The sequence below is a fragment of the Rhamphochromis longiceps genome, linkage group LG11 (assembly GCF_057381845.1).
Source record: "Rhamphochromis longiceps isolate RC_006_pf linkage group LG11, R_longiceps_female_GT1.1, whole genome shotgun sequence".
NCBI classification, from domain to species: domain Eukaryota; kingdom Metazoa; phylum Chordata; class Actinopteri; order Cichliformes; family Cichlidae; genus Rhamphochromis; species Rhamphochromis longiceps.
This window is the reverse complement of record NC_140567.1, coordinates 25,927,065-25,939,625: the sequence shown is the minus strand read 5'-3', so window position 1 is coordinate 25,939,625 and position 12,561 is coordinate 25,927,065. Positions and strand designations below refer to the sequence as shown.

General features: G+C 42.5%; 1 protein-coding gene across 2 annotated transcripts in view; it reads right to left on the bottom strand.

Moving 5' to 3' along the window:
* Window positions 1-12,561, bottom strand: part of LOC146659336 (nectin-2) — a 95,636-nt gene that overhangs the window by 49,704 nt on the left and 33,371 nt on the right. For both annotated transcript variants that reach the window (XM_085423329.1, XM_085423330.1), the window contains exons 4-6: window positions 6,817-7,110; window positions 6,560-6,677; window positions 5,803-5,951 (exon numbers count right to left, since the gene is read on the bottom strand). In XM_085423329.1, coding sequence (XP_085279455.1) covers window positions 5,803-5,951; window positions 6,560-6,677; window positions 6,817-7,110 — 561 coding nt within the window. The remainder of the gene's footprint in view (window positions 1-5,802; window positions 5,952-6,559; window positions 6,678-6,816; window positions 7,111-12,561) is intronic.

The following is a 12,561-nucleotide window of genomic DNA, read 5'->3' as shown; positions in this document are numbered from 1 at the left end:
CACGGGCACAGACTAGCCTAGACTAGTAACACTATTAACACAAGCAGGATGTTGCTGCTTTGTACGGGCTTCGGGGGTCATGAGTTCAGGGCTCTAAGTGCTTTCAGGGACTCTGACAACTCCCCACAAACACAACCTGTGACCGTTTTCCCATGTGCTGCAGTGTCATCTCTGACTCAGTGGGCAGCGAGAATAAAACCAGAATAATGTTTGCATTCGCTGTACGCCAAAGCTTTGGATAGAAGTGTTCTACAAACGTTAAAGGGAATATGCCGACGACATAACGAGTGGTATAACTCAGACAGGAATAACAAATTAGAAAGACAGCTTAGACTTTATTCCGTAAGCTGTTCCTGCAGCATGCCTTCTTGGAAGATATAAAAGTAAGCCTGCTTGAAGTAGGAACGGAAAATGATGTCTCAATATACATTATTCCTACTTTTACAGGGTTCAAAGCATTCACGTCTCCGATTTCTTATTTATTGTACTCATTACTTCGTGATGCCTCAGAATGAAATTAAAGGCTTTCATGTTGCTCTTTCTGCAACAATGCGCTTTGTTGAAACATGATGTAATGGAATATAGGCTGTTTGTTATCTGTCACTCCAAAGTGCTACCGCTCCACTCAGGTTTGAGCGCATTAACTACAGAATAAAACCAAATAAATTGTGGTGAGAAAATGTATTTTTTAATTTCAGACTCTGGCAGAAAGTGATCAAGAGCCCTCGGTTAAGCCGAACATCCTCTCTTACCGCTCTTGCTTTCCTTTCCACACTCTGCACTTTCACCAGCCGCGGCAGAGGATTAACCGGTAGACGCTGCCGTTGAAATCCCTGCCTAAATTCGAAAGTAGCAAATCAGCTCGATTCTTATTGTCGGTTCCATTTGAAATCCAACAGAAGCCGGCCTCTCTTGTTAACTGTACAGAGAGCTGACAGTATTACTCGTGTAACACTGATTCGTGTCAAAAGAGAGAATGGTAGTCTACTGCTGTCTACACCTGTGCTTCACTCTTTTCTTCCTCTCCTCAGTTCTGCTACCATTTTCTCCATCTCTGCCTCCACTTCACTAGCTGTCTCCTGCACACGCTCCTTCAGCCCTCCAAATCCATTTTCCCTGTCCAATTTGCGTTTGTATTTCTGTCATGTGTTACTTCTCTGTGCTCTCCTCCTCTGTGTTTCACTTTCAACACATGCCTAGGGAAAGAATTAATAATGCGGGTACATTTTTCTTTCCTTTCGTACATCTTCTCACACTACTTTCCCCTTGCACACAGATCCCCCCCCCCCCCCAAGCTGTGCTAAACATTCCCCTTCACACACACATGAGAGTGAGAGCTAGCCCTCGGTGTCCACTTGTAACAGGAACACAAGAAATGCATTATCACCTCCGACTCTGTGGAGCTCCACCACATGCTACGTGGTGAAAATCTCAGTGCCAAGTTTGGGCCCGATGCTGCCACACACTGCTGTCACATCAAAGGGAATTACGCTGAAAATCAAATGCAAATTCTCTCTGAATTCTACTCATCTAATTATATTTAATGCGTAACTCAAGTCAGTTCTTAAGAGTATTTTTTTTTCAAAGTCTGCGCTGGTAAATCCTTTTGTGGATAATACATCATGTTTTATTCTACCCTTCTGGAGACAACATTTAAAAGATTCACAAAAAGAGATGTAAAGGAGCCATCACAGACTCCAAGTGCAGACTCAGTCACAACCTAACAAAGCACCAGTGGAATTTGAGTGAGTGACGAGAGGACACCTCAAAGACATGCTGACGAATGAACCAGATGAAAAACTGCAATATGCATGCTGTGTAGATAATGTGGGGAGAAAACCAAACATGCAGTATGACCCCCCCCCCCCCCAAAAAAAAACAAAAAACCCCCCAAAAAAACAAAAAAAACAACAACATAAAACTCACACACACAGAGACACACAACATACTGTGGAAGCCAAAAAAACAGCATGGTCCTTATGAAGTCATGTCCAACACAACTGTACGCTCCAAGTGACCGCGAGTAATGAGAGAGATGGAGCAGAAGTAACGTTTGCTGCAGCCGTCCAAAAAACATGCATGGTCTCATTCACATACATACACACGTGCTCCATGGTCATCACTGCTCGGATGTTGTGCTGGGCTGCACCTAGAGCATCCCTTAGTAGTATTCTCTGTCAGTATGTTAAGTTATTGAACACAGCTGAGTGTGTCTGTGCGAGTGTGTGTCTCCAGAAATGTGTGTTTGTGTGTGCTAATTAGGGGTGGGAAGGGGGCCAGTTGCAGGCTGGAGGGAGACTTGGCTCCATCAGACCTGTTCTCTGGCTGTTTTCGCATGGCCGGAGACACACAACGACAGACGCAGACAGATACAGGCGTACACACACAGACACACTCACACACTCTACCCCACGGAGGAAAATAGCCAAGCCCCTTGCCCTTGAACTGTCTCCTTGGATGAGTCTGAAAATGGGAAAAATGCACCGAATTGGGAGGAAATCTCTTTTCCGTTTAACTGAAGAGCCCTTCAGACCATGTGGGGGATTCAATCTAGAGCATTTAACTTTTTTGAGGTTCAGCTGAGCCACCCCTTTAAGGAATGATGAGGGAAAAAACCAAGAAAAAAAATGGATGGAATCTGGGTTAGCCACACAAGAACCCCCCCTGAGAGGAGCCCAGAACGGAGGGATGGAGGGAGGGATGGAGACTACTAAGCTGTGATTAAGGAAGAGCTACTGGTATTTAAGAGTTAAGCTTAGAGAGAGAAAGATAGCACAAGCATGAGATGGAGAGAAGGAAAATGCTGGGGGCAGGAGTCTCTTTTCTGAGCAAGAAGATCAGCGGCAGACTTGCGGAGGCTGAAAGACAACCTGAGAGAGATAAGGAGGATGAGGAGAGAGCATATGCTAACTGAGTGGATGAGAGATGCAATGAAAGAGCAAACTGCAGTGAAATAGATGGCATCGGAGAGATAAATCGAAAGAAATGCAAGAAGAGAGAAGGCTAGGATGTGTTTGCGTGCCTGTGTGACTAAGCAGCAGGATCGAAGATGAGAGGAGGAGAGGCAAGGAGAAGAGAGGACATCCATCCCTCTTGCTGCCTCCATGTGCACAGGACAAGACCGAGGGCAGAAGGCGCGAGTAAGCACACAGACACTAGTGTGTAAATTTGTGTGTGTCATGCAGCTGTGGGGTAAAGGGGAGTGGGGGGACCTGCTATGTAGCAGGTGCTGGCCATTTCACGCCTGTCGGCCCCTCTTAGTCCCGTTTGTCTACACACGTTCACATTAGCATCCACAGGTCTGAACTGCAATCCCATCTGAAGGCATTACACATCTTTCTTAGACTCCTTAATTTCTCTTTAATAGTACCGACCGTCTTTCTTTATGTGCACTTCTCTCCCTTTTTGCTATCTAGAAACTTCTTTTCCTTTGACACTCGCTTGTTGGTTTAGTCACCTATTAAGTGTTGGCAATTTTAGCTCGCGTCTTATCCTCCTTCTGTGCCAATGAGTAAGAGAAGAGTAGGATGGAAGGAGGAGGTGGTCGGTAGCAAGAGAATAAGACCAACTGTGGGAAGTTCAACGCGGGTAAGGAACAAGCAGACCCGAAAGAAAATGAAAGAAGAGAAAGAGGGAAGTGGGATGAAGAATGGGGGAGGAGTGAAAATGTAGGATAAAAGACAGAGCAGGAGAGGAACGGATGGTGGAATTGAGAAGAGAAGCAGCCAGGAGCTGAAGCAGCAAAGGGTGACTGATCCGCTCTGAGAGGCTTGGAGACGGACAGAAACACACGCTACGCTGAGAGATAGCGGAGGCCAATAGTGGTAGAGATAGGATGCAGCAGCACATGATTCCCATGAGTTTTAAATGCTGTCAGCATCGCTTTCTCTCTCTCCATTCCTCGTGCCCTTACTCTCTGCTTCTTTGACTGAGGATTGCATGCTGGCACTGATTTATCTTGGTGTGGCATGTTCCCCATCTTTGCAGTCTAAAAGCAGCAGCCTCTTTCTCCCTCTGCTCGCTAGATCTTTGTATCTCACTTGCTTGTGTCTTGTAATACACAGCAGGAGTTGGTGACATCCTTTTGTGCTACAGAAGCCATTTACACTACCTACTGTATGCAGCAGTACAGAATGGCCCCAGAGGAGTGGTGGTGACGCATGCTGTGGCACCATAAGGAGCCAAGGGACTTGACGAAAGGGGGGAGTGAGAGAGAAACAAAAATGAAATCGGGAGAGACTGAGCAAGAGGACTAGAAGAAGCAAAAAAAAAAAAAAAAAAAAAAATGTTGAAATGAGGCCATGGAGGAGCTGGGTGGCTCTTAAGATGTAGTCACTCTCTGCCCATCATGGAAAAGGTTTACCCCGATGTCAGCAGAAAATCACTTCCGGCTAAGTGCAGGCTGAAGAGTGAAGGAGGATGTATTTTGTATGAGGTGAAATACAGACGTGAACACTGTTGAAAGGGGTGGCTAAAACTCTCAAACAGCAGCAATTGGACTGTATGACCTGCTCTGGAAGGTTCTCTCCAAGTGCTTACACCTGAATACATGCATGCATTTCACAACCTGCAAACATGTACCCACACACACCCAAAGTATTTTAGTTCATGCATCACTGCAGCCATACTGCAGACTATTCTAAAATCCACTATATTACAAAGTGAACCATATCATTTTGAGCCAAATGTGTCACTTTATGTGTTGCTTGCTTTGCGTTAGTGTTTCCTGTTGTTACTGATGGCACAGAGTATGGCTGAGAAGCAAAAAAGAAAGAATAAGAAAAAGTAGAAGTGAAAATATCTATGGGAACCGTCTAGTTCGTGTGCAGCTCTCACAATATTGAACTACCATGAAAAACCTTCAGGGGAAAAAAAAATAAAATAAAAAAATGCAAATGCCAAAAGATGTACTAAGCAGCTGACAGACCTTGGGTATTGATAAAGCATGGAAACTTTGATAATAGAGTTTATTAAGCGCATGCAAAGATACACAAAAAACTAACACGCACTCTTAAAAGCAGAGAGGGGAAGGGTTTTATGACGTTGAAGAACAACAACAAGAAAGAAAAAAGAAAAAAAAAAACACATAAAAGGAATGCACATGCAAGCTCTGATCGCTCAGATTCCCTCCCACACACACACGCGCACTCACTCACACAGACACACACCATGGACTGAGCAGCTGGACCCCTTAGCCCTACACTAAACACCCAAGTTAGCCCTCAGCACAGAAAATGTGTCCGTTTGTGTGTGTGAATATGTGACATGTGAGGTGCATGTAAGGTGCATCCAAGGTGCATCCCTAGGGAAGACATGAGAGCAGAGGACACCAGGAAATGTGTAGCCTGTGTGATAAAAGTGCACTTTGTTCCAGTTCGCGGTTCAGATATAAATGTTTTTATGTACAAGCTAAGGGAAACGTTTACATGATGAATGAGACCCAAGTGAGTCCCAAGAGTGGGCTTTCTCACTTTACTTATGAAATGTTCACTGCTTTATTGATGCCTTTACTGTGTACAATTTATCAGCGTGCTGGGGCATTTGCAAGTTGCGCAAATTACCCTTCGCATTGGTTTTAATCCATTTAGAGCCACAGAAGGGTTGACTTGCAGTGACAGGAACAATCATAATGTTAATTCATTATGTCACAGGGAAGTGCACAAATGAGATTGTTTCCACTGAGAAACATCACACGATGCTGAAATATGATATTTAAAATGTTATCTAACTGAAATTGTAAAGGCCACTTAAGCAGGTGCCTAATTTTAGCATGCTGCGCTGATCTGTGACACTTAAACTCACCTCTGACCAGGATCCCAAACTGTTCTTTGGTCGTCCCGATTTGGTTGTTGACCTCACAGAAAAAAGTGGTGTTGACAGACTCATCCACATTCTGTACCTTGAGCACATTTTCACTGACCTGCACTGCAGGTGGAAACTCTCCTGTCGTCCTAGAGGGACAAAAGTGCATATCGGTATGAGAAAGAAGAGAACAGGAAAAGAAAAATAGGACATTTGACACTGGGGACAGAGAGTCGGACATTTACAGAAACGTGCTGCGTTGTACTGTTTCGTCATATTAAGCTAATCTTGATCAGCAGCACAAAACCAATCAGTTTGCCACCCTTCCCTAAAAGGCAATCCATTATAACACACTGCTGGAGATACAATGGGGACAGCAGGAAAATCAGTGTTGCTGGATCCAATCCCAAAATCTCATTTCTTCTATTTTAAACTTCCAGACTTTTTTTTTCCCCAGATTTTGTCACAGTTATGTTAATAGCTGATAATACAGAAAATGGAGACAGACGCACACTGTGTTTCTCATTATGCAAGGGTTAAATCTCAAGTCACAGAGTCCATTATGACAAATTATTCAACTATCTCCATAATCAGAGCACAGTTCTGTAGTTGCAATAATAAAAGCGCTAATTATAGCTCTGTGAGGACTGTGAAGCTGGTGATGAAGGGTAAGAAAGGGAAAATGTGACTAAAGAAAAATGGGAGAGACGGACAAAGAGATAAGACAATATAGATTTAAGGATGTGCCAATACTCACGACTTCCACTGGATAGTGGTTGGAGGGGGGTTTGCATTAGCCTTGCAGGTGAGCGCCACATTTGTGCGGCCGATGTACCAGTTGTTGTCATAACCTTCTATGGTTACCTGGGGAGCAACTGGGGGAAGAAAGAATGAATGGGAGGAGGAAATTTAATTTATTAATTTAAAAATAAAGAAAAACCCAATACAATGAGCTCAATTAATCGGGTTAGAATAATTGCTGATGGATGTATGTGCACTTGTGAGAGGTCTTACACTGAACTGCTAAATTCATCTTGAAGCTCTCTGGTTTGACCAGGGTCCTGTGTGATACGACACAGGTAATTTCTTTCCCGTTGTCGTTTGGCGTTGGGACCATGATGTACTCGCTGATCACCGTCAACGTGTTGTCAGTCCCCGGCTGCTGCTTCGTTGTGTAATTGCCATTGGCTGTAGTCACCCAGGAGATCTCGGCAGCGGGTTGGCCATTTGCTGACTTACAGCTTGCCACAGTGATTGGCTTAGTGCCAGCAACCACTGTTACAGGGGAGGCCGAGTTCTCGGGTTTAGCTGATGGATGGATGAACGACATGACGCAAGGGTGGAGAGTGGAGACAGGGGGAGACACAGAGTGGCAGAGAGAAGATTAAAGGATGTAGAGATAGATAAAATGGAAATAACACAGCTGAGGGAAAAGATATTGTGCACATTTATAAACAATCTGAGACACCAGCCGGGCAAAAGCAAATCTAAAACCCGATCTGAATGAGTCCTCTGTTGCCCTGCTCAGCCTCTCTCAGCACAGTAAACATTGAAGTAGGATCAAATATCTATTATGTTTATTTTATGACAGGATATATATTCTTACCACGGAGGAGTTGTCAGTGCACTTTGCTTTTTTCAAGCTTTTTGGAAATTAGTTTCTAAATGTATAACTTGTTTGAGAAATTTTACCAGCTCTGAGTAACTCAATACATGAAATTAGAGCTACGAGAATGTCATTTTCAACTCTTCACACATTTAAAATCAACGTGACCACATGGAATTGCCTGTTGTTGCCAATTCTCTACCACAGAATCATGTATACCTGCAGACAAACACAATAAATAACTATGTTGCTTATTTATCATTTGTTTTGTCCATAATACAGGTATGGGCAGAACTCCTTTGTTTTGTGAACATGTGTAAAGTGGCACTAAGGGGTCAAACGGACTGCAGCTTAAGAAAACACCAGAAATGATGCAAAAGTAAACAAAATTATAAAAAAAAAAAAAAATTTAAAAAAATTTAAAAATCTCACAAAACATAAAGCAAGTGTTTCGGGGGGAGGGGGGTTCATGACGGACCAACTGCGGGAGTGACATAAATCAAAACATGCAAAGGATTTTTCTGAGACACCCTGAAAAGAAGCGAAGTATTCATCGGTGATGTGACGGACAAAAGGATGGAAGGTAACGTGTTTTAATTATACTGAGTCATTTAATACTGTACATATGTTTGCTATTAGCGGTTTACTGTTAGCATGTTACTTCTGCAGCTATTCCATCACGTTCCATGTTTTTATTCAAATTCCATTGTGTTTTGTAGCTTGTGCATGTTTCCATTTGCGTTTTTTTTAAGTTGCATGTGGCCCATCATGCATGTGGGCATATAAGGAAGTTAGATTTGTAGTAGCGCTTATGGCTATTTTCTAAAATGCAAACGTTCTGGCGACCAGCCCATGCCATACCTTGCCCTACTACATCTGGAAAATGCTCCAGACCACCCCCCATTACCCTGAAGTACACTGAAAATGGATGGATGGATGTTCTATCATACTTTACTGTTTTATGGTTTTTCCATTATGCTTACAGATAAGTTTCTCCTTTGCTTTCTTAATCTCCAAGCTTTTATAACAAAGCTGTGACACCATGAGTGCAATGGGTTCCCACACTGATTACAAGTCATGTTAACATATAGCCACATTAAAAGCAATTCTCTCGTCATTGTTAAAAACAAAAGCTATCTCATGATATACATCAAGATTGATTCACTGCTCAGGACCGTACTGAGATCAATTCCTTTCATCAAGGAAGCCAATCTCATTTCTAATAGTACTACTACTACTACTACTACTACTACTACTACATTAATCTAAGTCAGGTTTACTTCTTTTAAACAATTTATCCCACTTTTCTGTATAAATGTCTTGCTGTATAGCCTTTTGTTAAGTCTCACAGGGGAAAAATAGAAAGCATCACCAGCACCGATCCTCCAAGCATCAGTGATAACAGTGAGGTGAGGTATCTGTGTCGAGCCCAAAGGATACTAAATGAGAACACGTACCCCAGCCACAGCCTGTTCACCCTGCTTTCCATCTGGCAAGCGATACAGACACATTTGTTTCCTGTTTCTTTCCTTAGGCTGCAAGACTAAATTCTGAATTCATCCTCTGCACTTCAAGTCAAATAATAGACTTTATTTTTATGACTTACGGTCATAAGAACATTGAATTTTGCTCTAGTAGTCGTGCAATAAGAATGAATTCTAAATTTAAGCACAAATTCCTCCCTACTGAGAAGACATTAAGATCTTTTATTTGTATTAAGATAAATGTGTTTACTTTTAGTCTGCTCACACTAGTTTTGAGAAAAGTTTTTTTTAAGACTAGAAATGTGGCTTTTCTAAAAGCTTGATTTAGAAATTGTCGAATTGAAACTCTTCTGCTGACAGATCATTTCGTTTACTTTAAGTAATCTTTTCCCCATTTTATTCCTTTTTTTGGTTATTGATAGCTTGAGTTTTTTGGAGTGTGTACACTCAATCTTTTGCTCCCAAGAGTTAACATTGATAAACAATTACCAGCACCAGTGCAAACACATCCAAACCCTAAATCTACTGTCACTCTCCCTCCAAACCTTAAATCCATCTGTCCCCTCTCTATTCCTATCACACACCACTGATGCACAATTTCCCTGACTGGCCAAATGCATTTCCATATACAATTTCTACATCACTACATGATCCGAGTTATCCTCACCTCCATCTTCTCTACCCTCTTCTTAATTGCCCTCTCTGATACTAGTGTGGGATCAGAGGAAAGCAGGCAGGACAAGAGCTGACAGCAGGCATGACAAGTAGCTAGATCAATATACTGCCTAGGGGGAAGCATGGGGGCATGATGCTTTGGAGAGAGGGGAGCAGGGCAGAGGCACTGGTGCTGGGCCAAAGTTAGACCAATGGTTCCATTGCATTAACAAAACACAATTGATCTGACAATACCACTTATAATAGCAATTAAGCCCAGCTGCATATGCTTTTAACCTATATACTACCTTTGGGGGAAGGTTTGAGCTGGAGGAAAGCAGACAGAGTAAGAGGGAAGATCCTTTGCATTCATACAGTTTGCAAGTTACATATGCATGTAGGGCTGTGCGATATGACCAAAATCTCATATCCCGATATAAGAATTCTATCGTCCAATAACGATATAAATCACAAAAATGTAACATTTTCTGTAAATTCTGTGAATCTCGACTTGCGGGAAGTATTTCCAGCTGTGCGTCATGTAGCTGGAGTCCAGTGTTTTAACCGATCTATGAAACGATACATTTTTAGACATAAGTTGTAAAGGCCGCCGTTTTCTTTGTGAGTATTTATTACACAGCGTGCTGCGGGGAACAGCCTACGGAGCCCCCCAGGGGACATGGGAGAAAAAAAAAAATTACGGAGGAAAAAAAAAAAAAATTAGGGAGGAAAAAAAAAAAATTAGGGAGGAAAAAAAAAATTAAGACGGACTTTTGCGAGCGCTCGCAAAAGTATTGCGAGATCTCGCAATAAGTATTGCAAGCGCTCGCAAAAGTATTGCAAGATCTCGCAAAAGTTTTAGCCGCATTCTTCGGAGGCCGCCAGCTCGAAGCCGACCGGGAGGTCGAGGCACGATGTGCCGGGAAAGCGGTGTTCCTCCCGGCTGTAGTAGGTCTCGACTTCCCGTTAGCTTCGAGCTAGTGGCCGCCAGCTCAAAGCCGACCGGGAGGTCGAGGCACGATGTGCCGGGAAAGCGGTGTTCCTCCCGGCTGTAGTAGGTCTCGACCGCCCGTTAGCTTCGAGCTAGTGGCCGCCAGCTCGAAGCCGACCGGGAGGTCGAGGCACGATGTGCCGGGAAAGCCGTGTTCCTCCCGGCTGTAGTAGGTCTCGACCTCCCGTTAGCTTCGAGCTAGTGGGTGTCAGATCTCCAAAAACGTCGGAGCTCTTTTGCAAATATGTGATGTCTTGTAAACCGAGCAGGTATCTGACGTTTACACAACTACATTCACGCCTCAAAATATCTTAAAAGTGTATTTTGTGACCCAGAAAGAGTAATATTACAACTAAGTAGCTGCCGCCATTGTTGGAGTTTTGCGAGATCTCGCAATACTTATTCTCGCAATACTATTGCGAGATCTCGCAAAAGTCCGTCTTAATTTTTTTTTTCTCCCTAATTTTTTTTTTCCTACCTAATTTTTTTTTTTCCTCCCTAATTTTTTTTCTCCCATGTCCCCTGGGGGGCTCCGTAACAGCCTGTTCTAACGTTTGAGTCTAAGGTTTATTTTTTAGCACCTGGCGGCTCTTTTTTACTTCTCATCCGTAAATTATCTGCTCTGTCACGTGATTCAGTTTATTTTGAAAAGTCTCAACAGGATCTTGAGTTGTATTGTGAAAGGTTTATGTGGAACATAAACAAGCGGATGGTTTTACCGTCGTTGTTGCTAACCACAACGCATAAAAACAGGCGCTTGTCCGTCTGTAGTGTGGTTATATAAAATATAAGAGAAAGAGAGAACTTTAAGAAAATAATATAGCCACTACAGTGACCATCAAAACGATGAAAAAAATATTGCCGTAAAGAGTTTATTTTGCGACAGCACGAAACAAACGATAGCGTAAAATGAAACGATAGACGTTTTTATATCGTCATCTGATATATATCGTTATATCGAACAGCCATATATACATGGGTTCCCTACAAACAGATGAGCGACAAATTTAAGGGAAAGAACAACACACTGGCTTTAATTTGCCTTGCAAAGACACAATGAGTCTCTTGAAACTTTGGCAAAACATGAAAGTAGGTTTTTGGTTGGAAAAGCCAATTTAACTGACAGTGAAACACAGTCGGGCAATTCCACTTTTTATAAATGGCTTGACTACTCAATTAATTCATGTTGTGAAAGTCTGTGAAAAAACCTCAAGCTTCAAATCTTTCAGAGGAAATTGTGCTGGGTTCCTGTGCACCTGACTAAAAGCCGCTGGGGGAAGGTTTGAAAAATGCTTGTTGTTGAGTGGTATCCTCGTGTAATACATTTAACAGGAAACATTCAAGTCCTTGGGAGACAAAAAGCTGCAATGGCTTTGAACCCAGGAGTGCATGTTGGCAAACAGCAACAAATGCAACAAGCTGGGAAGTTACCCCTTGACAAATAGAGCTGTAAAAGCCACGACTCAGTGTGATGCACAACACACAGGGTTCAGGATCTCTTAAAAATGAGTTTGTAGGGTTTCAGGAAGTCAATCCCAGAGTAGGGTAGCGCTGGTGTTGCAGATGTTTAACACTCGTGTTCACGCTAGAAGCTTTTTAGGTTCAGTAGTGCAAGAAATGTAACTAAAGATTAAAAAAAAAAAAAAAAAAAAAAAAAAAATCTTGGATAAAGAAATCATTTTTGTAGTTTTGCCTCCGTGCACCACAGAGAGGTTTTAAAAATCAAACAATCAAGATGTGATTGAAGTGCAGACTTTCAGCTTTAATTCAAGGCGTTTCACAAAAGTATTGCAATAACTGTTTATGAACTAAAGACACTGTTATGCCCAGCCCCCATTTTCAGAGGATGAAAAAATAAATAATAGGACATTTTAAACATGGGGATTGCTTCATAATATGATGAAAATCTTTCGTAGTCAATGACTGCCCCAGGTCTAGCGCTCATTAGAGTTTTATACTTAACTAAAAAGCTGCTCTGTTGGGTGAGCTCAGGTGACTGACTTAGCTATTGAAGAAAATCCCAT